Source organism: Triplophysa rosa, linkage group LG21 (assembly GCF_024868665.1).
Source record: "Triplophysa rosa linkage group LG21, Trosa_1v2, whole genome shotgun sequence".
Classification (NCBI taxonomy): Eukaryota; Metazoa; Chordata; class Actinopteri; order Cypriniformes; family Nemacheilidae; genus Triplophysa; species Triplophysa rosa.
Genome location: NC_079910.1, coordinates 5,117,533 through 5,142,872, shown reverse-complemented (window position 1 = coordinate 5,142,872; position 25,340 = coordinate 5,117,533). Strand labels below are relative to the sequence as shown.

Sequence of the window (25,340 nt, the reverse complement as noted above, 5' to 3'; positions counted from 1 at the left end):
TAACTTCAAAGTCCTCAATCGACCAAGCCGATTGAAGTCATGTTTTTGCATTGTAGCGCTTGATTTTGAAAAGTAATGCAGTTATAAGTACATACAGTATGCATGCACATTTTGTGCGCATTTTATTTTTTACAAAAATTACAAGACCACACGGATTTTTGTTATTCCGTCAGCACTCTCTGAACGAGAAATGGTTTCATTCTAAAAAACAACATGGAGAATGAATCGGAACCCTAAAAACCTAGTTTATTTTCTCCATTAAATGACAGAAATTCCTGTTTTCTGAAATTAAATTAAAAAATGGACAATCCAGTAAATAAAAAAATCACAACATGAAACGGAACAATTAGAAGGTACATTACAAATCATTTTGTAAACCCAAAGAAAGCCCCTAAAATGTTCTAAACAGCTACTATGCAGAACTAAGAGTAACAATCTAGAGAGGTTTCCCAAAACACCTCAAATATGAAGCCACACAGATATTTCAAAAACTTAAATATTCCTCAACATACACACTTTTAAAAAGGAAAGAAATGTTGCAATAATTAGCATATTTCTTCACATTTATCAGTAATAAAATCAACAGTAATGACCATGCACCCATAATGAAAGTCATAACATTCTCTTCTTTCTAATCACATTATGATTATGAATTTTAGGTGTTAATACTTAATAAGGCATGTTAATGACTTATTCAACATCATCTTGTGGCTAAATGTCCTTTTTTGATACTCATTAATGTATGTCCTCAAAGTGATTCTGGACTGTAATGCATTTAAACGGGAAACAACGGAATGAAGTGTTGAGCAAATTCATGCTTGAGAAACAAACTGGTGATGAACGTGACTTGAGCTGGTGTCTCTGTAAGTCTGTCTGCTGTTTAGACCAGCTTTTTGGCTTCAAAGAAGCTCTTGAGATGTCTCATTTGCCAGATGCCTGTGATGATGAGGATGATGGTCTGAGCGATGGACCACCAGAGAACCCGCTGGTTTGTGCTCTCGCTGGTCATGCGGAAGCGTTCCTCGCGGTACTGCAGAATGAAATCTTACTGTAAGAGGCATCTTGAAAGTCAGATCAAACCTAGATTCACTCCATAGACTCACCCTCTGGTAGTTCTGCTCCTTTTGAATTTGTTCCACCTGGTCTAAAAGTTGTCGGGCTCTTAGCTGCAGCTCGGTCAGTTTGTCTTTGGCTGCGATCTCTGGGTAGTTATTGGTGTGCTCACCAACCTGAATGTCCAGGTGCACTCTCTACAGGACAGAAATACCAGCATCCTAAATATTATTCTATTTTATGCCTTTCTGTATTGTACTTTTTCGAGTTAAACACACGAGGCACTCTACTGTACTTAAAAACATACCAGCTTTCCACCAGCAAACAGTGGCATCTTGGTGGAGTTGGAGTGGAGGCAGATTTGATGCTCGCCTGGTGTGTGGGACGTGAAGGTGAAACGGCCGTCTGAACCATACTGACGAGACAGTAGGATCTGATAGACAGAAAGGAATGATATATACATTATGCTTTTTGACATAAAATAAATTTCAGCATACAATATGTGAAACGAGATAATCTTATTTTTAAAAGTTACGATTGTGGCAGATGACTGGACAATTCCTTTAAATGCATCACATAGCAGGTCACTGAGTACAGTAGTTAAAAAAACATTTTATATAAGTGTACCTTAGAATCTGGATCTTTGATTTCCACATGCATGCCCAAGCCAGGGGTGGACGGGAGAAAAGAACCAGTTTGTTTATCCCACAACTGTGTTCTGTATTTTCCTAAAAAGACATAGATATACAGAATGTTAAGTGCATCAGCATTTACAACGGGAAATCGTGACAAAATTATGGGATCGGCAATTAAAAATATAAGAAAACTCACAGGTATTAACAATTTGTACCAGGATAACAGTGTCTGTTATTTTCAGTTGAATTTATTTTTGATGTTAAGAAAATTCACGTCACATATGCAAATATACAGTATGTGGCTCATTATACATTACAAGACAGATATATACCTTTAAGTATATATACTTTCCACCATGTCTTGTATTTATTTATACCTAAAACAAAGCATAAATCCAAGCTGTATGTCAGACTGTGCTGACAGGGCGGAACTGGTTGCACCTGTACCTCAGGTACCCAACCAGGATGCTGCATCTACCACATCCGTGATCATAATAACTGTAACGACAGCTCCATTTTATTTTGACAGCTGTGTACGAATCTGCACATAGTTCCCCCACATTTCAATTGACATCGGATATTTTCCTATTAACTGCAACAAACAATAGGCTACTATGTGATAACGCCATCTGGCTGAATCAGCTACCCGACATAGGTAACGTTAACCGATCACAGAGAGAGCATTTCACAATGAACATACCGATCACCATGGTTTCATCAGGTATTTCTTCAATAAAACATTTCTTCTCCGTCTCTCCGATGTGGAAATAAAGAGCTTTGCTTGGAGAAAGCCACACGAATAGCAGCAAAAACCCGACACAAGACACCACCGCCTTCATTTCCATCCAAACCACCCCTCACTCAGTGCAGTTCTGGGAATCGATTCCAGATCGAGTCGATTGATTCTCAAACGTTCTTTCTCTCCGTGGATTTTTAAACTAAAAGTCTCTATCTGTTTAATGCGACGTTTTTGAAAGTTTGAAAAGTGTTTTCAAAACTTTTACAAAGTGGATTCATAAAGTAATATGTTATATTAACATTATTATTAATCGTATTCACTTACCAAAATATTCTAAAATGTTAAATATTCACGTTGGCTTTTATTGTGAAATTAGAATTTCGCGGAAACAGTACTGGGGTCATAGTTAATTACCCACAATCGCCTGCTTGAGTCAAGAAGTTTCTCGTTTGTTTATGTAGAGTCCTCGGCCGTTATTTACCTACGTGTTGTTTTTATTCATTTTTTCCAAATATCTGTTAAAAGAGCAGCAATGGCGCAGTATAAAGGAGCGGCGAGTGAAGGGGGACGAGCGATGCAGCTTATGAAAAAGCGTGAAAGAGAGCGAGAGCAGCTCGAGCAGCTGAAACAGAAAATAGCAGAGGCAAGAGATACAGACACAACACAACTTACTGAGAATAACATGTGCAAACATATATAAACACAATCCGCCATCCCGTATAAATGCTTCCTTTATTATTTTAGTGGTCTACATAAGTGATATGTGTATATATTAAACAATATATTGTTCAACCCATATCATTATTGCTGTGTCTCATATCTAGACAGCATAGTCATATTAAAATGTTTAAAGGTTTCATAAAACTATATTAAAAACGACCATATTATATTTCTGACGTTATAACCATACATAAACTGCATAAATAAAGCATATTTGATGTATTTTATAGTTGTAACAGATGGAACCGTGGGTTGATGTCTCTGTATTATGTTTGATCATATTTGTATGTATAGCAACTGCTGATCTGTTAGGTATTTTGTAATGTTTGATAATAATGAACCTTAAGTTTAGTTTCTTTATAACAATCTCAATATGCAGCCCAAAACTCTGGCCATTTGATTCTGATGTTCATTATAGATTCAACTCTTTTTATTTAACTTTCCAGGACAACATGGTGAAGTCCAACATTGATAAGAAGTTTTCAGCTCACTATGATGCTGTGGAGCAAGAGCTCAAATCCAGCACTGTAGGCAAGTAAACATGAGAAATGATGACTGTTTAAGGCTCTGAAACCCCCTTGGATTTAGTTTGAAGGTCAGCTTGTATTCGGGTTCAATGGATGTGTCTTTTTCTCCTATCGGAAAGCATTTTGGGATTGAAGGATGTTTTTCTCTCTGCAGGTTTGGTGACTCTGAATGACATGAAAGCCAAGCAGGAAGCTCTGGTCAAAGAGCGCGAGAAGCAGCTTGCCAAGAAGGAGCAGTCAAAAGAGCTCCAGCTGTAAGCCATTTAACTTACTTTTTATCCTTGCTTGGATTCATGTCTTTTTCACAGTTTTGCCATTTTTTCACATTTCGATTTTTTTTATTTAGTCTTTTATGACTTCTTTCACACTCAGTTGTTGTTTTACAGCACTGCATCCTACTTCCCTTCCAGTCTGTTTGATTTCTCTCTGATCCATGTCAAATAAGTTTTGATTTTAAAACGTTTTGTTTTGTCTGTTCATGTAGGAAACTAGAAAAACAGAAGGAGAAGAAAAGAAAGGAAGAGCAGAAAAGGAAGATTGCCAGTTTATCCTTTAATCCGGATGAAGGAGAGGAGGAGGAGGAGGAGGAAGAAGAGGAAATTGAAGAGGAAGCTGAGGAGGAGATATGTATGGGCACTGTCAATATAAGCTCCTAAAAAAAGAATTGAGCCAACGCTACAGTTTAGCCATACTTATTTAAAACAGCATGAGTAAATGATGACAGAATTTTGATATTTGGATGAAATGAGTCATTCAGTACAGATTTTGAATTGGGGTAAACATTGTGTGACATTGTGTTTGCCAGGCATACCTGTAAAGAAGAAAAAACTGGGAAAGAACCCAGATGTTGACACCAGTTTCCTGCCAGACAGGGACAGAGAGGTAAAAAATCCTGCTTAACGTGCACACGTTTAATTAATATCCAACAGCAAGTGAAAATAACAGAAATTTCGGTTGGCATGAGAATCTTGCTTTCCATTCATTGATATTCATCATTTTTTTGTTTTCTCTCAAAAAATGAGAATGTTCCTCCCCATGAATACCACCTTCAGCTAACTAAAAATAGACAATTTTTTATGATGACACACCCTTGATATGTCACGCCACCAAGATTGTTGGAAATATTTCAACACATGAATCAAAACTCAGATATTTTTAACCGTGAAAATGTGTGTTTTAGGAAGATGAGAATCGTCTAAGAGAGGAATTCAGACAAGAATGGGAGAGAAAACAGGAGAAGATCAAAAGTAAGGTGTTATGTTATAAGAGAGAGCTGTTATGCTGAATATCTTATGTGTAATATTTGAATCTGGCCAAACGTGCAGTCATATTTGGAGTTAGTTTAATGGATTTTTTAAATTAAGCATTTGTTTATTTTGAGCCTTGTGTTGATGCAAACTTGTTTTTCTGGTCTTTTTTTAAGGTGAAGAAATTGAAATCACTTTCAGCTACTGGGACGGTTCAGGGCATCGAAAAACCGTCAAGGTACACTACACCCACAGACAGTGTTGGGTGTAACTAGTTACTAAGTAATTAGTTACTGTAATTTAATTACTTTTCCCTTGAAAAGGTAAAGTAAGGAATTACTCTTATTTTTTCTGTAATTTAATTACTGTTACTTCTGATGTAATTAAACTAAATACTTTGTGTAAGATATGTGTGTGCAATAGTGGAATTGACATGAAAATTCAAAGTCTAACTTTAAAATCCTTGCTTTAATGTATAATTCTCACATTTGTAATACTTTGGTCAGTTAATAATACTACTTTATGTAGTTTAATATTATTTATTTGAATGAATTAAATAAGCCGTTTCATGTCTATCCTTGAATCACTTATTAAGGTGGATATAGGATATAGAAAGTAATTAGTAATAAGTAACTAAATACTTTTTGGAGAGAGTAATTTGTATAGTAATTTAATTACACTATTGAACATGTAATTAGTAACTAGTAATTAATTACTTTTTCAGAGTAACTTACCCAACACTGCCCACAAACACTGGCAAACATTGTTTATTCTTTTGAACACTGCAAATTGTTTTTCATACAGTCGTGTTGTAATGCATGTTATGTATGCAATGGTTCTGAAAAATATGCTCAATTGTGTGTGTAGATGAAGAAAGGCAACACCATGCAGCAGTTTCTCCAGAGGGCTCTGGAAGTTTTGAGAAAAGACTTCAGTGAGTTGAGGTAAATCCCCTCAGTGGTCCCGCTACTTACACAGAGTGAAAACTAAAAAAATCTCTGAAAAAAATGTGTATCATATATTTTGGGTAATAGTAGCTTTTATGCACGTGTTTGAAACAAGAAAGCGCTGAAAAGAAAATCGAACAGTGAAATGATGTTTTAGGTTCGAAGGCATAAATGAATTTCAGGTGTGCCGTTAATGTCTTGGATCGGGATCAACTCTGATAAAATGAAATTAAAGGCCACTAAAGAAGTCTTATGTTACAGACATTTGGATATATGGATCTATTTTCAACTCTTTAATAATGTCAAAGCTCTGTTTGTGTTGCTCAGGTCGGCAGGAGTGGAACATTTAATGTACATTAAAGAAGATTTGATTATCCCACATGTAAGTCGATTTACAGTGAATTCATAATAAATGTTTTACAACACATTAGTAAACAATAATTTTATGATTATGAAGCTATGCTATGTGCTTCTCTATAAGTAAAGGTTGTAGTTCGTCTAATATTGAATCTATTAATTATCTTTTGTTTCTCCAGCACCACAGTTTTTATGACTTCATCGTGACAAAGGCACGAGGCAAAAGTGGTGAGTTTTTCTTTTGGCACAGAACTGCACAACATTAACAAGCTCCATGTATAGCGTGACACGAGATTCTGCTGCATTACTGTCAACATAGTTTGACTATGTTAAAACACATAGCGCTTTCCTGTTTTGTTCATCTGTTTGCGGCTGAAATTAGTTCTTACTGTTTTTTCAGGACCACTCTTTAATTTTGACGTGCATGAAGATATTCGACTGGTGAACGATGCTACCGTTGAGAAGGATGAGGTAAGATGCTGAAGGCGATTGAGACATCGCCATCATTTTGAGCATTTTCGTGGTTTATTCAGGCCACCGTTTATTCAGGTCCATATGTCCAGCGTATAACGGTTTGCTTTTTTTTAACATGTAAAAAAAAAGTCAACACAAAACTCTGTGCGCGTTCCTTCAGTCTCATGCAGGAAAAGTCGTGCTGAGGAGCTGGTACGAGAAAAACAAACACATCTTCCCCGCCAGCCGCTGGGAGCCTTATGACCCTGAGAAGAAATGGGACAAATACACAGTGAGTGTCTGCAGGCTGATTACTGAAATGCAACTGAAATTCTGTGTTCTTCACAATAAATCCTTAAATAGGGACAAGCAGATTCATAAAAACGACAGCCGTGCCTTTGAAAATCTTGACTGTAATTGTCTTTGCATGACCCTGTATGGTAAACCGAGATAGATATGGAGATGAAAGTCTAAGAAACTTTGCCCCAAGCATCATGTTCAGTGGAAGAAAACATGAAACGGGCCCTTTAACCTAGATGTGTGGAATTGAAGGGACAGGGTCTGTAACTATCCTAACCAAAACCAGGAACTCATGTTTTCAGCACTCTTTCCCTTAGATGAAATCAAGATGTACGCATTGTAAATCAGTACATGTTTTGTTCAGTTTGAATCTATGGGCTTTAAAATCATATTTACGGCATGCTTGCAGTTTCTTTTTATTAATATTTTGTTTCTTCTTAGATTCGATGAGATGCTACTCTACAAGAAGAAGAGTAACTGGAGAAACATTGTCTGTTTGAAACTGGAGAAACATTGTTTATGTTTTGTTCATTTTCACACCAGGCAGCTTGTACCTCAGAGTCTGTCTTGTGGAGTTTTTATTTTATATAAGTATAAAGATGTTAGAGCCAATTTCAAGATTTGTGCTTATTCTTTGTCATGACTTGTAGTCACATTTAGTAGCAAGAAAACACACGACTCTTTGTATAAGCAACTTGCAACCTGTATGAATTGTTTGGAAATAGAGTCCAACATACTTTCTACCACAATAAATGTCATCTTGTCAGTCATTTCATGACGCTTGTTTAAAAACTCCTTGTCATAATTTCAAGTTAAACCCTTTTTGGCACAATGATAAGAGTACTTCCACATTCCTGCAGGATTGCTCAACCTCAACTACAACTGCTTTTGAAGATCATTGTTGTTTGTTTATTTTTGGACAGATTTGTAGTTTTTGGAAAAAACGTGCCATTAGAATGTTAATAAATCAACGTTGGACATAAATTCCTCTGAATAATTGTATGTACACAACTCTTGTTTTTACAGATGTAGGGTGTTGTTTTTGGTCATCGGTTACTAGTCTGCACTGTAAAAATACACAGTGGTGTAAATGGATCATGATCATTATTCTCTTCACAGTTATTTTTTAAGCCAAAACAGCAGTATCCTCTCAGCAAGTAAATCCGGTTAAGCATACCTTGCTGCAGAACTGATGGATTTTGACAGCTTCAGTTTGATGGGTTTCCCTCAGGCCACCACACCCTGGCTTGGTGTTTTCACCCAACCTTTCATTCTCCACCTCCTCCTCACTTGTTTCCGCCCTCCTGCTTTATTTAGCTCCTAAAGAGACCAGAAAAAGCATATGTGCTTTAAGGACGTAGCTGTAAGATGGTTTGAAGCAGGTTTTTCGGGTAAGTAAATGGAAACAGTATGTGGCCCACACTGACAGCGGACCTGCTTGCATTGGTCATTTTGTGTTTTGGTGCCAGTGTTGAACAAATGTCCTATAGACCTCAGAGCTGCACGCTTGAATGCATCAGACAGGTAAGACACCGACACATGTAGACTTGGGTAACTCTTATCACCTATAAAGGAGTTTCTACATTAGTTTCTGATATTTTTACTATTCCACAGTCTGTACAGTATAATTCATAAAAGGTACACTGTAAAACTTTGCTGTAATTTTGCAGCAGGTTTGCCAGTAACTTACTGTAAATTTAATGTAAAATTTGGTTTTAAGCATAACCTTGCCTAGTTCATTTTTCTTTCATAAAACAAGACTAAATGTCTTGGGTCACTTTTCTTGTTATGTAAATGTATCGCAATTTAAGACAACGAGAAAAATGCGTTGGAAGAATGTCATTTTTTGCGGTGTTGCTGCGCTAATGCCAGTCTCTTCTTGCTCATTTTGAATCTCAAATGTCAAAGTGTTTTATTTTTGATTGAAGGAATTGAAAACAGTACTAATTGGAAAGTATGTTAAGTAGTAATTAAATCCGTAAGTTACAGGCAAACCTGCTGCAAAAACTACAGCAAAGTTTTACAGTGTAGGTTTACTAGAACTGGTATCACAGAAAATGTTAATTTTGTAACAATATATATTTTTCACACAGAATAATGTGTAAAAATATTATACTTGGTATGTCTTTACTTTTGCTTAACAGCATGCACCGGTTTTGTCTCTACACAGATTTTTACTACACAATTAATGTGGCCGGAAAAACTTTTTTATCTGTATTATTACGATATTCATGTAAAATAGAAGTAAATTAAATTTTGTTTATTTTAGTTTTTTGCCAATGGATCAGACTCAAAATATGTGTAGCAAAGCAGAGAGAAAGAGTTAATAACCAATCTAGCTCTTAAGGCAAAATTTTAAATAGCTGCTGAATAATTTACCTTATGTGTATTATTACCATGATATCAATAATTATGGTTAATATGGTATTTTGCGACCGCCCTAATCCCTAATGTGTCATAACTGTTTAGAAAACTACAAAAAGTAGAATTCAAAATATTTCATTAAGTGACTTAAGGGCCAGTTTCATGTCATCATTTACTCATAGCTCAAGTTGTTCCAAATCTGTATAAATGTCTTTGTTCTGATAAACACAGAAAGATATTTGGAAGAATGCTTGTAACCAAACAGTTCTTGGCCACCATTGACCATAGTAGGAGAAATGACAGGTTGTCAAAAGTGCCCCAGAACTTGCTTTCCTACATTCGTCAAAGTATCTTCTTTTGTGTTCAACGTAAAGAAATATACAAAGATTTTTTTTCTACTGGTATTCAGTGGTGGCCAAGAACTGTTTGGTTACAAACATTCTTCCAAATATCTTTCTCTGTGTTCATCAGAACAAAGAAATTAATACAGATTTGGAACAACTAGGGTGAGTAAATTAGTTTTTAATATGTGGCGAACTGTTCCTTTAACACTTAACATGTATAAATTAGTTTCTTTGTGAGTGGATTGATTGTGGATAGTGGATTTGTTATAGTGCAGCATATAATGTAAAAAAAGATAACCTGGACTAGATTCATGGACATACAGAGACACGCTGGCACATTGTGTGGTTATGTATTTTCAGGGAGACCCAGAATGTGAATACTGCAGAATTACAGCAAATGAGGTTCAGTTATCTACCAGCATTCCCTACACCAGCATATTTGGAAGTAAGTAAAAGTCCAGTTGGTGAAATAAAGCTAATACACTATAATTTACAGTCTACAAGTGTAGCAGTGTCATGATGTGCATTTACTTTACCAACAAAACCTCTTCTCAACACTTTTCCATGTTTCCTAATATCTCAAGACCTATGTGTAGTGTTTTTTTCCTTTAAAAAAACTTGCCATGTTTACCGATACCATGAATGTTATATTGTTATGAGAATGTTGCAGTGGTGAGGCCCACTTTCATAATGTTGCCTGGGGCTCCACAAACCTACTTGCCAGCCCTGCTTACATGATTTAACACCTTTTTTTATTGATGAAACTGTTTTCATCAGAGGTGCACAGTTTACTTGACAATTTAATGCATTTGAATTTACAGTTTTTAACCTGCTGAAAAAAATTTTTTTCTTTGTGTCATCTTAATTTATCTGCAGTAGTCTTTCTGACATTGTTTGCACTAGCAATAACAACCAGTGGACATTTTTTTTAACCCCTCATGCATTATTTGGAGTTTATTCGAAATTTTTATTTTGTAAACCGTGCACTGTATTACTAAATGATAAAGCATTTAAAGAAAAACATTTTCAATGTATTTTACTTTCAGAGTGATCAGTATTGATGTGTCGTAAAGTTGAGTTTGTGTTTCTAGTTTACTCATAATTGTTTGTCAGATTTACGGGGAAATGTCTCGGACATGATGAATACTCAACTCAGTTGAACTTATAGCTCCATCAAAACAAGATGTTGCACAAAGTAATCGATTGCAGCCATTCAAGCAAACGCTTCATTTATCTTGTGCCAAATTATAATCTAGATTTGTTTTTTAAGTAAATTGATGACAGTCTATAATCCTTTACTGGATGTTTTCATCAAGTTTGTCTGTTGAAGAACTTGTGGCATATGATTTGTATAGTACGTTAGATTGTTTAACACTTGTTTTCTGTTCAACAAAAGACCCTTTTTTATTCCTTTAATACGCATGTGTCACGCTGACTACACATTAGGTAACTCCAATGAAAGTAATGGCCTTGATGGAAGAAACTGCAGGCGTTATTTGGAGTTTATTCCTTGTTTTAATCCTTGTTTTAATGTTTTTCAGCACTGTTTACTTTTCTTTTTTAAAGCATAATGCATGATTTATATCTCCTGAGGAGATCACCCAATAGTTATTTGCTCATTGTGTGGTAATTTCTCTTCTTGGCCAGGTTGTGTTCCTTGGCCCTGTCACTCTTTTCTAGGCCAGGACACCCCTGAAGTCTGTCTGCATTATGTTGATGCACCGCGCAATATTCAGATTGAGTTTGAAAACAATCAAGATCCTACATTTGATGCCATTACAGTGTCATGGAACCCAAGCCAATACGGTAAAGAAAGATTTACACCAATTTAGTGTCGAATTTATTGGTATAAAATTTAGGCTGGAAGCTCAAACAGTTCTTAAAAAAGAAGGGGCTTCTCGATGCCATAGAAGAACCTTTTTTGTGGTTAAGTAAAGAACCTTTAACATCTGAAGAACCTCTACACAAAACGTTTCAAAAAAGGCTCTTTGTGGCGACAAAGGGTTCTTCAGAATATAAAAAGATAGACTTATGTTTTTTAAAGAACCTTTGACTGAATGGTTCTTTGTGGAACCAAAAATTGTTCTTCTATGGCATTGGTGTGAAGAACCTTTGAACACCTTTATTTTAAGGAGTGATTGTAGATTCAAACCTTACAAGTGTGGACTCATGAACCATGCAAAGATTTAAAGATAAAGGCACGAAAATTGATCGATTGTAATTTGCTGCAGGTATCGCATTCTTACGCGGTTTCCAAGTCACCCTGCAGGCTCTTGGTGGATCCCAAATTTTATGTCAACTGTTTCTCCTGCGTAATAACTTGACTCTCACCCATGCACATGCCCAAAGGGTATGTTCAAAAACATTGAGTCGAATCTGTTAGAACATTTTTCATTAAACAGGTACTGTTCACTGTAATACTGATGCATTGCAAAAATCATGACATCTGATTTAGTGCATCATGTACCCAGTGACACGAACCAGTCATATGAAATCTGTAAAATATTTTCTTGATGGTTTTGTAGGTTTATTATTCAGACCCTTTTACACGTCTGTCATTGGATGCCAGATATGTGGTGACTATCATGGCACTGCCCGTACCTGAACAGTGGCACCAGTTTTATCAGAAGAAAGAGTTTTTTACACGCAGTAAGATGCCACAAATCCTCTTTCAACTCTGATTAAGTACTATACAAACCTGCAATTAAGTCAATTGCCAATTCATGAAGCTCTCTTTCATCTGAAAAAACCTGAAAATGCTTCTGTTTCTTTTCAGCTTGTCGAGAAAAAAATGGCCTAGAAGAGTGTAAAAAAGGTGAGCTTGTATTTGTTACCTTATCTGTCTAAAAATGTATTATTTATGGCATGGGTAGTCCGGGGCTAGTTGTCACGCTTTGTAATCAGCATACAAACAATTCTGTCCACCTATGTTTATTTCTGTTCTTAAAATCATACAGACTGGTATCCTAGATATGTTGAAGTCCACCAGGAGAACCAAGACATTTTTGTGACCTTTAACCTTGCACCTGAGAACTTTAAAATCCGTCACTATTTCTCATCATGCTTTGGAGGCGGGCTACGAAACTACACAAACATTGAACCAGTGCGTTTAATACACCTTTTAAAAAATAATGAGATCAAAATGAATTGTAGCTACAAACATCACAAAATATGGTTAAAATGCTTTTTCTTTGTCCCAGGATTTCGGTCGAAACAAAACCCATCACACATATCGCTTACAGAATCTCAGAGCAGGTACAAACTACACCTGTGAGGTGAGTCTCTTTCTTCTTCTGTTTTGTTCTGTTATATTCAGCATAAACATACAGTACTAGAAAATTCTCCCTAGTTTCACACTCCTATACATATGAATGAATTATTAATGGTAATCATTTAGTATCAAGGTATACAGCATTTCAAGGTTCCATGTTATTTCCATCTGATCCATGGTCTATTAAAATATATATTTAATGCTAATTTGTCTCTTTCAGATTGCGGCCAATGTCGTGGATGCTGTAAGGAAATCTTTTGTTGTTGTAGTTCAACACAACTATGAAGGTATTTATCAAGGACCATTAAAAAAACCCACAGCTAATTTACATCTGAATTGATTTGACCTTCAATGACTCTTGGCTTTAGCAGCAATCATGTAATGGTCAAATGCTAAACTATGTGATGGAGCAACATGCCAGCAAGCATCCCTTTAAAGCTGTTATATTGATGTGCTTTTTCCTCTCTTGTGATCAGACCCGTTGACCTCACACTTCACAGAGAGATCTTTACTCGTAGTCCTCTTGTCTGTGGGAATTCTGCTCGCTGCTACTGCAACGGTCATCTTCACTGTTCTCTACAAGAAAAGATTGAAGAATGCGGTCAAGACCAAAATGAGACCAGGTTGAAGTTTTAAAACAAATCTATGTGACTGTATTTTATTGACTTTATAATTAACGCTCACTGTTTTAATTATTATTATTATTATTATTGTAGAAATAGTTCCTTGTGACGCCCTATTAAAAAAAAAAAAAGAAATTCTAATGTATTTAATGGTTATAATTGTAATGAATGGAAACTAGTGTCTTCTATTAGTATGAAACATAAAATGATTCGGTTTAATGGTAAACAGCTGATGATTCATAATGGGATTTCTATATTTTTTTCAGAATTGTGTTTTGCGTTTGCTTTCTCTAACATCTGTAAAAGACGCCATGACACAAAAGTGAAAAATCATGTTTATTATGGAATATTGTGTTTTTTATAAGTGACTTATTTAGCCGTTTTTTATTATTATTTTTCAATTCATGTGTCCTCATAATCTTTAATCAAAAATGTTGAAACCTCGAAACCCGGTGGGGAATAATCCTTCACGATTGACTGCAAATTTGCATTCAAATCTGCCTACATTTTGTTAGCAACGCCAATCTTCCAACGATCTAATCAGTTCTCAATGTGGGAAATCAAGTCCCGCCCTATATTTTCTCTCATTTCAGAAGCCATTCTATGCGTCACAATATGGAAAAAGAATACAATCGTTACTTCCGTTTCATGCCGACTTTAAGTACGCTTGTGTTAGAATTACTGTAATTATGAACAAAAGAACTATGAGATTCTACATACAATTGAAAATTATTTGTAACCATAATCTATGGGCAAACTTGTAATGTCAAAATTGATCTATATGATTTTTTTAATTCTTTCATAAATTCAATGATCTCTGTAGGCTTAAAGATTTGTATAAAAGAGCAATTGGTATTTTCTATTTGTCAGATATTATTGAACAGTACTACGACAAAAAGCTGGATGAAGGACAGTGTGTTTTACTGGAGAGTAATACCTGCCCCCCTCGCCTCCTGATTTGCTACTCAAGAAATGATGGCTCCGCCCATGTGAAAGTCGTACTACAATTAGCTGCTTTTTTGCAAAAGCACATGGCCACCCAGGTAAGTTATATCATGAATACATTAAGCAAAAATACACATTCTAATCATAGAACTGAGGTGATGTTTTATTCTCCAAGGCTTTTTTAAGTTGTGGCTGGTTTTAGGTTATTCCTTAGTTTTTTTTACAGTAATAGAAATTAATTATATTATTTATTCTTTTAGGTGCATTTGGACCTGTGGGAGTCCTTAAGCATTATGGAGGATGGCATTCTAAGCTGGCACTGCAGAAGATTAAATGAGTGTGACTTTGTGATGGTTATATGCTCCAGAGGCCTCCTTCAGAACCGCAAAAACCAGTATGAGAATGAGGACCAGAACACTGATGAGAACACCACTTTAACCACGATCGCCATGATTGGACAGGAGATGTGCCGTGCAAAAGCGCTGGGTCAAGACCTCTCCAAATACATGGCTGCCATTTTTGAGTACTCGGAGGAGTCTGATATACCAGCTGTACTGGGCCTTGCTTCGAGATACACCCTGACTGAGGACTTACCTTTGCTTTTTTCTCATCTTCATGGGGTGCCTTTGCAAAAACCCGGAGTTTACCTACAGGTGGAGAACATTTCAGAAAGTGGATATTTCAAACTTCCAGCCGGGGCTGCACTACAGCAGGCCATCCAGGAGGCAAAAGTGCAACTGTTGGATGAGTAGACTGTAGAAATGTAGGTACTGCAGTCATATAATGAGTGACAAATAAGTGACAAACCTTATAGACTTGTGTTGAAGGAGGGACCTGAGCCATGTTTAAGGACAAGGTTTTCACAGAGTCTGTGGCAACAAAATCTTTGGCCACTTGTGGAAACCAAATGGGAAGGATACTGAAGTAATTTGGAAAGTATTGAGACATCTAAATGCTGTGAATTTCATTACATGTCTACATGTATTTATTATTGCATATATGTGTAGTTCTCATGTGCATGAATGTAAAACAAAACCATGCGAATTTTTATAGTGTTTGCATACGCATCTACAGGTACAGCATTGGAATGTTTTCTTAACTACAAATGTAAAAACGATTTTACAAGACTGCTTATATTTTGCAATTTTATGAATAATGTTTAACTTTTTTACTTTTGCTTAGAGCTGGCCTGAAATTAACTTTGCCTTTGTATTTTTTGAAGGGAACTTCAAAATGCCTCTAAAAGTAAATAATATTTTTTATAATACGACGATCTTTAAAACTTAAAGTGTAACAAAGAAAACCAGTGTCTTGTTTTGTAGCATATATCTTTGTTTCCAGTATTGGAGTTCCAGCTGTGTAAACTAATGATGTTCCTCAAAAACGTTTATGAAAATATATTGTTCATGATGCTTTACAAACCAACCTTTTTATCTTTTGCTATTTATTTTCACTGAGAAATCGCATGCCGTTAATGAAAATAAAATCATGAATATTCTCAAATGCAGTTAGAAAATGTTGATTTAACATGACACTAAGAAACAAAATCAAATTTATAGCACAATATTTCTATTAATTTTAATGTCATTTTATATAATCAGTTAATCCACCTTTTATCTTTTCACATCAAAGTAAACCCATCATAAATTTTATTGATTGGAAATGACATATTTATCTCAACACCTGACCCATTAATACAGATTTCTATTTCTTTTCCACATTTCTTTTTCTGTCCTTACAAAAAACAAGCTTTGTATACTGTAGGCTAACTGAGACCAGTTTTATTGCACTTATGATATGCTCTCCTTGTGTCATACTAATTGCTTCTATTGTTCACCTCATTTCTAAGTCGCTTTGGATAAATGTGTCTGCTAAATGATTAAAAGTAATGTCAATGTATTTAAATCATAAATTGGCCTGTGGGCTATTACTTGACTCAAACTCTCCCGTAGCAAATATTATCTATTAAAAACAGTCACACGAGTACTGACGTAATATCCCCACAGGAACAATGAACAATTTATTATCCTGCATTACATGATAACATCTGAAGAGTTTGCTGGAATAGTTTAAAGATGTGCTGTAGCTGATCAAAACAATCAGATAAACTATTAATCACCTGACTTTTTTGGACCAGTCAAACCAGTTTTAAAGAACTCTCAAATTGAAAGTGACCTTTTCATTTTCATACAAAATATTTATGTACAGCAAAAATTCGTATATAGCAAATATAGCTACCAGTCACCTGTCGTGGGTAAGATGATGGACATCAAGGCCATCAGTACTATAAAGTAATATAATAAAGTGAAAAGATATCTTACAGTTTATTTTTACAGCATGCATATGTTCCTTAGGAATTACAGGGGCTCGTGTATTTAAATTGGTTGCTACAAGCTCTAAGACAGGTAGGCCTAAAGACATCGTCAATTTATTTTTTAAATAGTCATGTAAAATGTGATAGAAATTTTAGAAATATTAAACAAATATTCTAGACACGGTAAATTGATTTTGAAACACAGACATTGGCGAAATTATTAATTTACATGTGTAAATTTAAAAATTTTTTTTTTCTATTTTGCCATGTAATAGGCTATCCTTTATTAGAGGTAACTAGCACAGGAAAATATTTTAGGTAAATACTCAAGCTCTCTCTTCATACATTTAAAATACTTGATCAACTAAATCAGGCCAAACATTGATTAAATATAACAAAATATGTGAATTAGGATAAATAGTTGTAAATTAAAAATATACTTTCATGCAGTAGTAAAATATAATAGTACACTTTACAGTAGTACATACTGTACGTGTGATAGGACACTAGGGAGGTTACCAAGCAACGTTCATTTAAAAGCTTGAATATTTATTAGCTGTGCCTTTCTCATCATTGGATTGGTTATTTCGCAGTCGCCAGTGATGAATATGCGTGTAGAGCTGGTCTCTAGCTCCTCCCCATAGCTCTCATTTCCTTCCTTCATTCATCCAGACTGCAGCGCACCTCGTCCGTAAGCACCATGGTGCTCGATTTAGACTTGTTTCGCACCGACAAAGGGGGCGATCCTGAAATCGTGAGGGAAATCCAGAGGAAACGGTTCAAAGATGTGTCTCTGGTGGATAAACTTGTTCAGGCGGACACGGAGTGGAGAAAATGTGAGTAGCCGCTAATGCTAGCGTAACACATGGCACTTTGTAAATGAAGATTTGGAACAAATCTGTTCGTAAACCTACATGTTGGATAATAGAAAGTGCACTTTAATTATACTGCTTTGTATAATACTACTCGTATTAACTGTGTCGATAACGTTGAAACTCAACATCGCCGGTTTGAGCTCTGGAGTAGCATGGAAGTTAGCATTGAAGCTAACAGTTAACAAATGCCATTGACAGTGCGCTCAACCTTCTTCACAACATCTGCTAACACAAATATGTGTTTTTTGAGCCTATAATAAATTCAGGTCGGGTGTCATTCAGGGATCAGATATAGATGGACTGTGTGTATGGGTTTAACAGGTGTCGCAGCATCACCCGGCTGGATCTGATGCAATCTCAGAGGTGGAGCTGTCATTGCTGTTACTCTGTGTCACTGCCATTGGCAATACTTTATAAAGGTTTAATAGTACAATGGAAATCTTAAAGTGATGTTATTACCCAGACCTTTGGATACATACATATCTAAATAAATAGTCAACAACAAGAAATGTTGTTGGTAATGTTGTTAGGATGTTTAATACAACTTTATTCTGATGAAACTGGATCTGCTTTTATTTTTTTGTTTAAATCTTCAATATTTGTGTTTTGGTAGGTGATGTAATTTTCATGTTATCTGCTTGAGAAATGCAAATAATCCATGACATTAGAATAAATTATCCAGTCATATAAAATATTTTTTGAAGCTGGTTTTTAGACATCTTGACAATATGACAATGTCATGCATTGATGTTTCCAGGTCGCTTTACTGCAGATAACCTAAACAAAGCCAAGAATCTGTGCAGCAAAGCCATTGGTGAAAAAATGAAGGTATGTACGACATTACAAGTTTAGAAACGTTTGTTTGGTTTTGTGCTGTAACTGCAAAGATTGACAGAATATCTTAATTGGGTCTGCGTGACTTCCGTGGATCCTCCCTGTTCTTTAGAGTTTAAGCAAGATGGGCTATTTAATTGATATGATTCAGATCCTCTGTTCAGCTCTTGATGTTACTGATATGTCTTTGTTCTCATGATCCCTTTTTTGTTTTTAGAAAAAAGAACCAGTTGGTGACGATGAAACTCTCCCAGAAGAAGCACAGAACCTGGAAGCCCTCACTGCAGACACGCTATCAGTAAGCGAGACTGCAATTTACACATTTCGTTTAGTACACTTACATTTTATTTCCTTAAATGTCCTTTATTTAGGGCAATACATAATAATAATTCATTAGGTTTAATGAATGCTTAAGTTGTAAATTCAGACTGTCCCTCACAGCCCCTCACGGTGACTCAGATTAAGAAGGTACGGTTATCGGTAGATGAGGCTGTACAGAAGACAGACAGCGATCGGCTAAAGCTGGAGGCGGAGCGCTTCGAGTACCTGAGAGAAATCGGTAACCTCCTTCACCCCTCTGTGCCCATCAGCAACGATGAGGTGAGCTCCAGCCATTAGACATCATGGTCATAATTGATGAAATGTTCAGTGTTCTACCAAGGAACATTTTCTTTAAGAATATGTTGAATGTTAAACTCGAGTACTTCAGTATACTTCTAGTTAGGGCTGCAGCTATCGATTATTTTAGTAATCGAGTATTCTACTGATTTTTCCATCGATTAATCAGGTATTCGGATAATAAGTACTTTTTCTTTATTAAAGAGCAACTCTAAATATACAAGAGAAAATAAGACAGGTCTCTTAAAATGAACAACTACTTTGTTTCCTTTTTTAGAAAAATTAACATTCATTGCTGAAATTGCATACATTAATATCTGTGAAAACTAAACCCATTTAGTACATTCCATTGCCATATTACATTCAAAATGCAATATAGGCCTAATACAAATGTATAAATAAGAAACATGAATAAAAATAGAAAGAATAATTTCAAAGGTAAACAACTAACTTCAGCTTATGCATGATGCATTTAGTTTATCTAAATTAGTTTGTTTATTTTTTTACTATTAAATAGTAATATATTTGTCCACATAAAAATACCGAGTTAACCGGACTTTTATTTTGGCAGGTCGTCGGAAGACGCTTATTTTTTAAATAAGGACAAGGGTTTCTCAGCAAAATGTTCTGAAATAAACTCTCAGAGCAACTCTGGAGATGTTCATGTCCTCATAAAGCGCAGACGCAGACAAATTCATGAGCATCACGCGTGTAGCACGTTAAACTGTGCAGTTCATTCACTCAGACACGCAGAACAGCCAGATGACATGTGTAAATAACAGGATTCGGCATCCACAAGTCCGCATCTAGTTTTATGGACTCAATGCAGCCGGAAAACAAGTTTCACTCGCAAAATAGACTAAAACTAAGTAAAATAGCAGTTCACCATTTCAATAAGATATCACTTATTTATCAGCATGAGAAATACGTGTGAGCGTGTGAACAGACTCAAATGCATGTGTCTCACGGTGAATGCATGAGAGTTGAGAGCCCTGTAACATGAATAGTTTAGCGGGCTGTGCGTCAGTAATAACGGTCCGTGGGGAAACGCAGTGCTCCGTGTGTACTGTAGTTAAATGGATTAAACGAGGCTTCGAGGCAACAAAAATTGCCTCGATGATTTTTTGTATTCGAATTACTCGAGGAATCGTTTCAGCCCTACTTCTAGTACATTTACAATGCCAACCAATTCTGTAGTGTTAATGGTGGTCCTCTTTTCTTAGGATGCTGATAACAAGGTGGAACGCACTTGGGGCGACTGCACAGTGCAGAAGAAGTACTCTCACGTGGACCTGGTTGTCATGGTGGATGGATACGAAGGGGAAAAAGGAGCCATTGTAGCCGGAAGCAGAGGATATTTCCTCAAGGTTTGTTGACTTCTGTATATTTTGATTCATGTTTTTTTATTTGAGGTGTACATTTTATCAGTAGCCTGTGTGTTTCCTGGAAATGTGGGCACCAGATTTAACCTGTTCAGCTACAAAAACACCAGTTGCAGATAGCGTCCCATTTTTGTGAATTGTTTTCCATGTTCAGTAGCCGTATTTACAAGCCCTCTAATGCTAGTTCTTACTGCACTACATTTCACGGTTCACTTTCCTTGTTTCAGGGGCCTTTAGTTTTCTTGGAGCAGGCTTTAATCAACTACGCACTGCGAATCCTGTACAGCAAGAACTACAACCTTCTCTACACACCCTTCTTCATGAGGAAAGAGGTTATGCAGGAGGTTGCTCAGCTGAGCCAGTTCGATGAGGAACTCTACAAGGTTTGTCCCATATCTCCTGCTTTATATGTTCAAATAATCGGACAATTGGATTTTTAAGTGTGTAAGTAGATCTTAAGAATAGATACAAGGTTATTAAAAGTTTACTGCTATCAAGTTCATCAAGCAAGTCTTATTCCCATCACAGAAACAAAGCCTTTTCCTGTAATTTGATTGCTCAGGTGATTGGAAAGGGGAGCGAGAAGTCAGACGACAACACCGTGGATGAGAAGTACTTGATTGCCACATCAGAGCAGCCAATCGCAGCCTTCCTGAGAGATGAGTGGCTGAAGCCAGAGGACCTCCCCATGCGCTATGCCGGCCTCTCCACCTGCTTCAGACAGGAAGTGGGCTCTCACGGTAGAGACACGCGTGGGATCTTCAGGGTCCATCAGTTTGAGAAGGTCTGTGAGGTTTAAAAGTGAAAATCCAGTTTTGATGTTTTTCATTATATTTAGGTCAATCTAATAGCATTTGAACAAAAATGGTCTCTTTTATATTTGTGACTTTGTGACAACTTTTTGGCATTTTTAGTGATAGCGAAGTTAGAATATAGTGAAGAGAGATGACAGGAAATCATGGGGTGCTGAACTTGTGGTGTCCAAAGTGCAACATGGCACATAAACTCTTAAAACATGTTTTTATTCCCATTAATTTATATAATGTGTCTAATAATGTCCAACAGTGTTGTATATAAGTTTTACATTTTGTGTTTGATAGCGTCAGGTATTGGAAATACCATTGAAAACATTTTGGGAATAATGTCTTCATTTATATGTGATGTGACAAAAAAAGAGTTAACATTTTTTAAAATCAAAATCATGTTCCTCATAAGATCTCATAACAGGCTCATAAAAGTGCCTGTAGCTAATTTCCTAGAAAGTTGATTCGAGACCTGATCTGGAAATTTTACTGCATAATCCAAAACACATGCTTCAAAGGGTTCCTGGCTTTAATTATAAGAGCCGGGAACGTTTTTCTAAACAACATTTTTCAATTCTTTGAATTCACTGGCTCTGAACATAATCTCCGTTTCCATGACGTAACAGATCGAGCAGTTTGTGTACTCCTCTCCTCATGACAACAAGTCCTGGGAGATGTTTGATGAGATGATCGGAACAGCTGAAAGTTTTTATCAGTCATTAGGAATTCCCTACCGCATCGTGAACATCGTGTCAGGTTTGTTGATTTTACCACGTTTTTCCATTAAATGCGGCAGTATATCTCATTTACATTGCATTGAGGTTGTTTGGTCACTTTCTGTTGCAAAACACCAAAAGCTTTTCTTACAATTTACAGTTTCCTTTTCATTCCACAGGTGCCTTGAACCATGCAGCTAGTAAAAAGCTGGATTTAGAAGCTTGGTTCCCAGGCTCCCAGGCCTTTAGAGAGCTCGTGTCCTGCTCAAACTGCACAGATTACCAGGCTCGCCGCTTGCGTATTCGCTACGGTCAGACCAAAAAGATGATGGACAAGGTACAGTGACCATCTATGTTGCATACGCATTCATTGTCTCAGGGTTGCTCGGTTAACCGATGTGTCTGTTCGAATACAGGCTGAGTTTGTGCACATGCTAAATGCAACTATGTGCGCGACCACGCGTGTCATCTGTGCCATCTTGGAGAACTTCCAGACGGAGGAAGGCATTATTGTTCCAGAACCACTCAAGGCGTTCATGCCTCCAGGTGAGTACAGTTGAGTTAGGATAAAGATTTATAGTGTCAGAACATGCACAAACAAGACTTTATAACTGCCTCTTTGTATTTTGTTTGTTTGGTCTAAATTGATTTCTAGTTGCAGCCAATATTTCTAGTGTGCTTTTGAAATATTATGAAAATTATATATTATGGAATAATAATGCAATATTTTGAATATTATAAAGGCTTTTTAACTATGTAAGCGCATTTTACAACTGGCTTTTGATGTCCTTGCTCAGCTGATGTATCTCATTATTTTGCTCAATCTATTAGGTTTAACAGAAATGATCAAGTTTGTAAAGCCAGCTCCTATTGAGCAGGAGGCAACCAAGAAGCTGAAGAAACAGCAGGAAGGAGGAAAGAAGAAAAAAGGCGGAGATGCTGATCTACAGAACAAAGTGGAGAGCATGTCAGTCAACGACTCTTAGACCATCCCTGGCAGTCCCAGCCAATCATAACGGCTCTTCACAAACACTCCATTTTTGTGTAGCACCCTCCTATTCACTGTCATTGGCCAACAAAGCTGTCGCTTCATTTTATCCATTTTATCCTCTCAGACATTTCAGGGTTCTGTTGTGGTGATAGCAGTCTATCAGTGATTATAATTCCACGTTTAGGATTTCATCTGGAGTAATTTCCAAATCGGCTTCCTGTGGGTGGGGTTGTTGAATTCTTTAATTAGAATGCATGGTGTTGGTACAGACATTTAGTCATTCGATCAGAATGCTGTCACTGTAATTTAATGAGGCATTGTTAAGCGCAGTTTATTTAATGCAACCAAAGTTCAAAGAGAACATGCATGAGTATGAACAGTTCGTACTGCGATATACTGCACCAGGAGGGTGTTTCAGCACATTCTGAATGGAATTTGGTTCTGTACAATAAAAAAACCTATATTCTTCAACGTCTAGTCTTACAAATAATATTTGCGCAAAGGAAGGATACTCTTTTAATTATTGATCTGAAAGCACTCACTATCCACATTGTTACAAACCTTAAAGTGATAGAGCGAGCAGTTGTGATTGAACTTCCTGTTTTCTCTTGTGATTTGTCTGTAAAACAGGGAATGTGATTATATGTACTGTACTTGCTTGACATGCCTGGTGCGAGTTGTCAGTATGACTGCATTTGCGAATAAACACACACCTAAAAAAAGAGTACATTGTCTGGTCACCAAGATAATATTTGCTTTGCATTTATTGAATGCATTTACATTGCCTCAATTTCCATTCACCCAGCCTTGCTTATTCAGTCCCTACAATAATAATCTGTAATAGGAAATATGAATGTAAGCAGTCGAAAAGTTGTGAAGGTTAAAATGATTACAAAACGATATGCTTTTATTTATACGTTTGTTGCAAATTTGCAGCCTATGTGGCAGCATTGGGTGTTAAAATAAAAGAAGCCAACAAGGGTCCTTAATGGTAAAGGTTTCTATTGTGTCTTTGTTATTGTAGAGTTTGTGTAAAAGTATTTAGTACCAGCAGAGCATTCTTTTTTTTTTTGGGTCAAGTTAAATGCCAACACCAATTACACAGTATCACAGCAGTTTGGAAAACTTTCAGTTTTGTGTTATTATTACTGCTGGGGGTTCTGCCATAATGAAATGATCACATAAAAGGGGGGTTATAATAATAAAAGACTGTTCTGGATCTGAAATGAGGTTTGGAATGAAAAGACACTCAGTGTGAGACTTGTACTTCCAAAACAAAACATCGTTTTATTGTGGAACCTCTTAAGAACAACACAACCAGAGACAGTAGTTGTATGACCTACTAACTAGCTCTAAAAGTTATTTACTTTGTAATCTTGTTAGTGTAAGATTTCCCCCATAAAAAAAATAAAAACTGCGAAGTTTAGTAAAAAAAAGTATAGCAAATAGAACGGTTCATATAACATTTAGATCATATTGCAAATTCAATTAACAAATTACAAATAAAGCTCACATATATATATATATATCAAAGGAACCACGTAAATATTTGAAATATACAAAAAGGTAAGCGTTCATAAAAATGCAAACGCATTATGGACTACAACTTCCATCAGCCTGTGCCCCAGCTGTGTATCCTAGAATCCTATTGGCTCACGGCAGTGTCATTGAAGATTGACCAATGACATTACAGGATACTGCCCCACCACAGACTGTCACTTCCAAACTGTAAGATGTAAATCAAACGTTTGGCTTTACCCATTTCGCTTTGTAATAATTTAAATTATACAGCAATTCTGTGCATGTTGTATTACAGACTCATTACGTTGGCAGGAATTAAACGCGATGGGGTCCGGAGAGAGCACGTCAAGGAGAGTTTCTTTCGGCCTAGATGAGGATGACAGAGTCAGGATTCTGCGTGGAGTCAAGGTAAGGCTTTCATTATGGCATGCTGTATGTATTTCTAACATGATATAGAGAAATTGGTGGAGGACTTATCGTACGTATCGTGTCCGTCATGTGCGTAATATATATATAATATAGATTTTTTGTTGTCGCGTGAATGTGACAGTTAACCACTGTCCTTGAATGAACCGGACGAGGTGGTGTATTGGACAAACATTAGAGCTATTTGGAATTGACAGGACGCAGCATGCTATTTGACAAGTCTGATATTCCCCATGCCTGGTTTATTATTATGGCTACCACACCATCTTCAATTTTATTAACTTTATTGCGTCAGGGGGAGTCGGCAACAGGATTGACAGGTGCACATTAGTTTA

At 36.4% G+C, this 25,340-nt stretch overlaps 5 protein-coding genes across 7 annotated transcripts in view; 4 read left to right on the top strand and 1 right to left on the bottom strand.

Annotated features, from left to right (window-relative positions):
- Positions 1–128: 128 nt before the first annotated feature.
- On the bottom strand, positions 129–2,575 carry tmed4 (transmembrane p24 trafficking protein 4). The gene is made up of 5 exons (XM_057319418.1): positions 2,389–2,575; positions 1,681–1,781; positions 1,361–1,486; positions 1,104–1,250; positions 129–1,030 (listed from the first exon to the last, which is right to left on the bottom strand). Exons 1-5 carry the CDS (start codon positions 2,531–2,533, stop codon positions 881–883), a joined length of 669 nt encoding a protein of 222 aa, XP_057175401.1. The 5' UTR covers positions 2,534–2,575; the 3' UTR covers positions 129–880.
- A 261-nt stretch (positions 2,576–2,836) lies between these two features.
- fam50a (family with sequence similarity 50 member A) lies at positions 2,837–7,991 on the top strand. Its single transcript, XM_057319417.1, has 13 exons — positions 2,837–3,070; positions 3,594–3,678; positions 3,829–3,928; positions 4,159–4,301; positions 4,480–4,556; positions 4,855–4,921; positions 5,098–5,159; positions 5,789–5,865; positions 6,196–6,250; positions 6,405–6,453; positions 6,626–6,696; positions 6,860–6,970; positions 7,420–7,991. The coding sequence occupies exons 1-13, from the start codon at positions 2,960–2,962 to the stop codon at positions 7,426–7,428; spliced, it is 1,017 nt and encodes a 338-aa protein (XP_057175400.1). The 5' UTR covers positions 2,837–2,959; the 3' UTR covers positions 7,429–7,991.
- A 309-nt stretch (positions 7,992–8,300) lies between these two features.
- si:ch211-207e14.4 (interleukin-17 receptor D) lies at positions 8,301–16,431 on the top strand. Its single transcript, XM_057319416.1, has 12 exons — positions 8,301–8,502; positions 10,047–10,131; positions 11,334–11,492; positions 11,918–12,036; positions 12,212–12,335; positions 12,463–12,501; positions 12,644–12,789; positions 12,887–12,961; positions 13,178–13,244; positions 13,434–13,580; positions 14,451–14,623; positions 14,786–16,431. Exons 1-12 carry the CDS (start codon positions 8,389–8,391, stop codon positions 15,275–15,277), a joined length of 1,740 nt encoding a protein of 579 aa, XP_057175399.1. The 5' UTR covers positions 8,301–8,388; the 3' UTR covers positions 15,278–16,431.
- A 1,044-nt stretch (positions 16,432–17,475) lies between these two features.
- sars1 (seryl-tRNA synthetase 1) lies at positions 17,476–24,054 on the top strand. The gene is made up of 11 exons (XM_057319130.1): positions 17,476–17,675; positions 18,472–18,542; positions 18,766–18,846; positions 18,990–19,148; positions 20,390–20,533; positions 20,776–20,931; positions 21,111–21,332; positions 21,978–22,107; positions 22,247–22,404; positions 22,484–22,613; positions 22,899–24,054. Exons 1-11 carry the CDS (start codon positions 17,540–17,542, stop codon positions 23,051–23,053), a joined length of 1,542 nt encoding a protein of 513 aa, XP_057175113.1. The 5' UTR covers positions 17,476–17,539; the 3' UTR covers positions 23,054–24,054.
- A 700-nt stretch (positions 24,055–24,754) lies between these two features.
- The window catches only part of chchd6a (coiled-coil-helix-coiled-coil-helix domain containing 6a), a 54,199-nt gene continuing 53,613 nt past the window's right edge, over positions 24,755–25,340 (top strand). The window contains exons 1-2 of one of the 3 annotated variants that reach the window (XM_057319934.1): positions 24,755–24,786; positions 24,875–24,987. In XM_057319934.1, the coding sequence (XP_057175917.1) occupies positions 24,904–24,987 (84 nt within the window). In that variant the 5' untranslated portion in view covers positions 24,755–24,786; positions 24,875–24,903. The other 2 variants (XM_057319935.1, XM_057319936.1) reach the window with 2 other exon arrangements.

Coding starts and splice junctions, on each gene's coding strand:
- si:ch211-207e14.4 (XM_057319416.1), top strand. CDS start 8,389: ATGTGGCCCACACTGACAGCGGACCTGCTTGCATTGGTCATTTTGTGT. Junction 12,790..12,886: donor ACTACACAAACATTGAACCA/GTGCGTTTAATA, acceptor TCTTTGTCCCAG/GATTTCGGTCGAAACAAAAC. Junction 14,624..14,785: donor AAAAGCACATGGCCACCCAG/GTAAGTTATATC, acceptor TTATTCTTTTAG/GTGCATTTGGACCTGTGGGA.
- sars1 (XM_057319130.1), top strand. CDS start 17,540: ATGGTGCTCGATTTAGACTTGTTTCGCACCGACAAAGGGGGCGATCCT. Junction 18,543..18,765: donor CCATTGGTGAAAAAATGAAG/GTATGTACGACA, acceptor TTTTGTTTTTAG/AAAAAAGAACCAGTTGGTGA. Junction 19,149..20,389: donor TGCCCATCAGCAACGATGAG/GTGAGCTCCAGC, acceptor CTCTTTTCTTAG/GATGCTGATAACAAGGTGGA.
- tmed4 (XM_057319418.1), bottom strand. CDS start 2,533: ATGGAAATGAAGGCGGTGGTGTCTTGTGTCGGGTTTTTGCTGCTATTC. Junction 1,487..1,680: donor TCAAAGATCCAGATTCTAAG/GTACACTTATAT, acceptor TCTGTCTATCAG/ATCCTACTGTCTCGTCAGTA. Junction 1,251..1,360: donor TGTTTGCTGGTGGAAAGCTG/GTATGTTTTTAA, acceptor TCTGTCCTGTAG/AGAGTGCACCTGGACATTCA.
- fam50a (XM_057319417.1), top strand. CDS start 2,960: ATGGCGCAGTATAAAGGAGCGGCGAGTGAAGGGGGACGAGCGATGCAG. Junction 5,866..6,195: donor AAAGACTTCAGTGAGTTGAG/GTAAATCCCCTC, acceptor TGTGTTGCTCAG/GTCGGCAGGAGTGGAACATT. Junction 6,251..6,404: donor AAGATTTGATTATCCCACAT/GTAAGTCGATTT, acceptor TTGTTTCTCCAG/CACCACAGTTTTTATGACTT.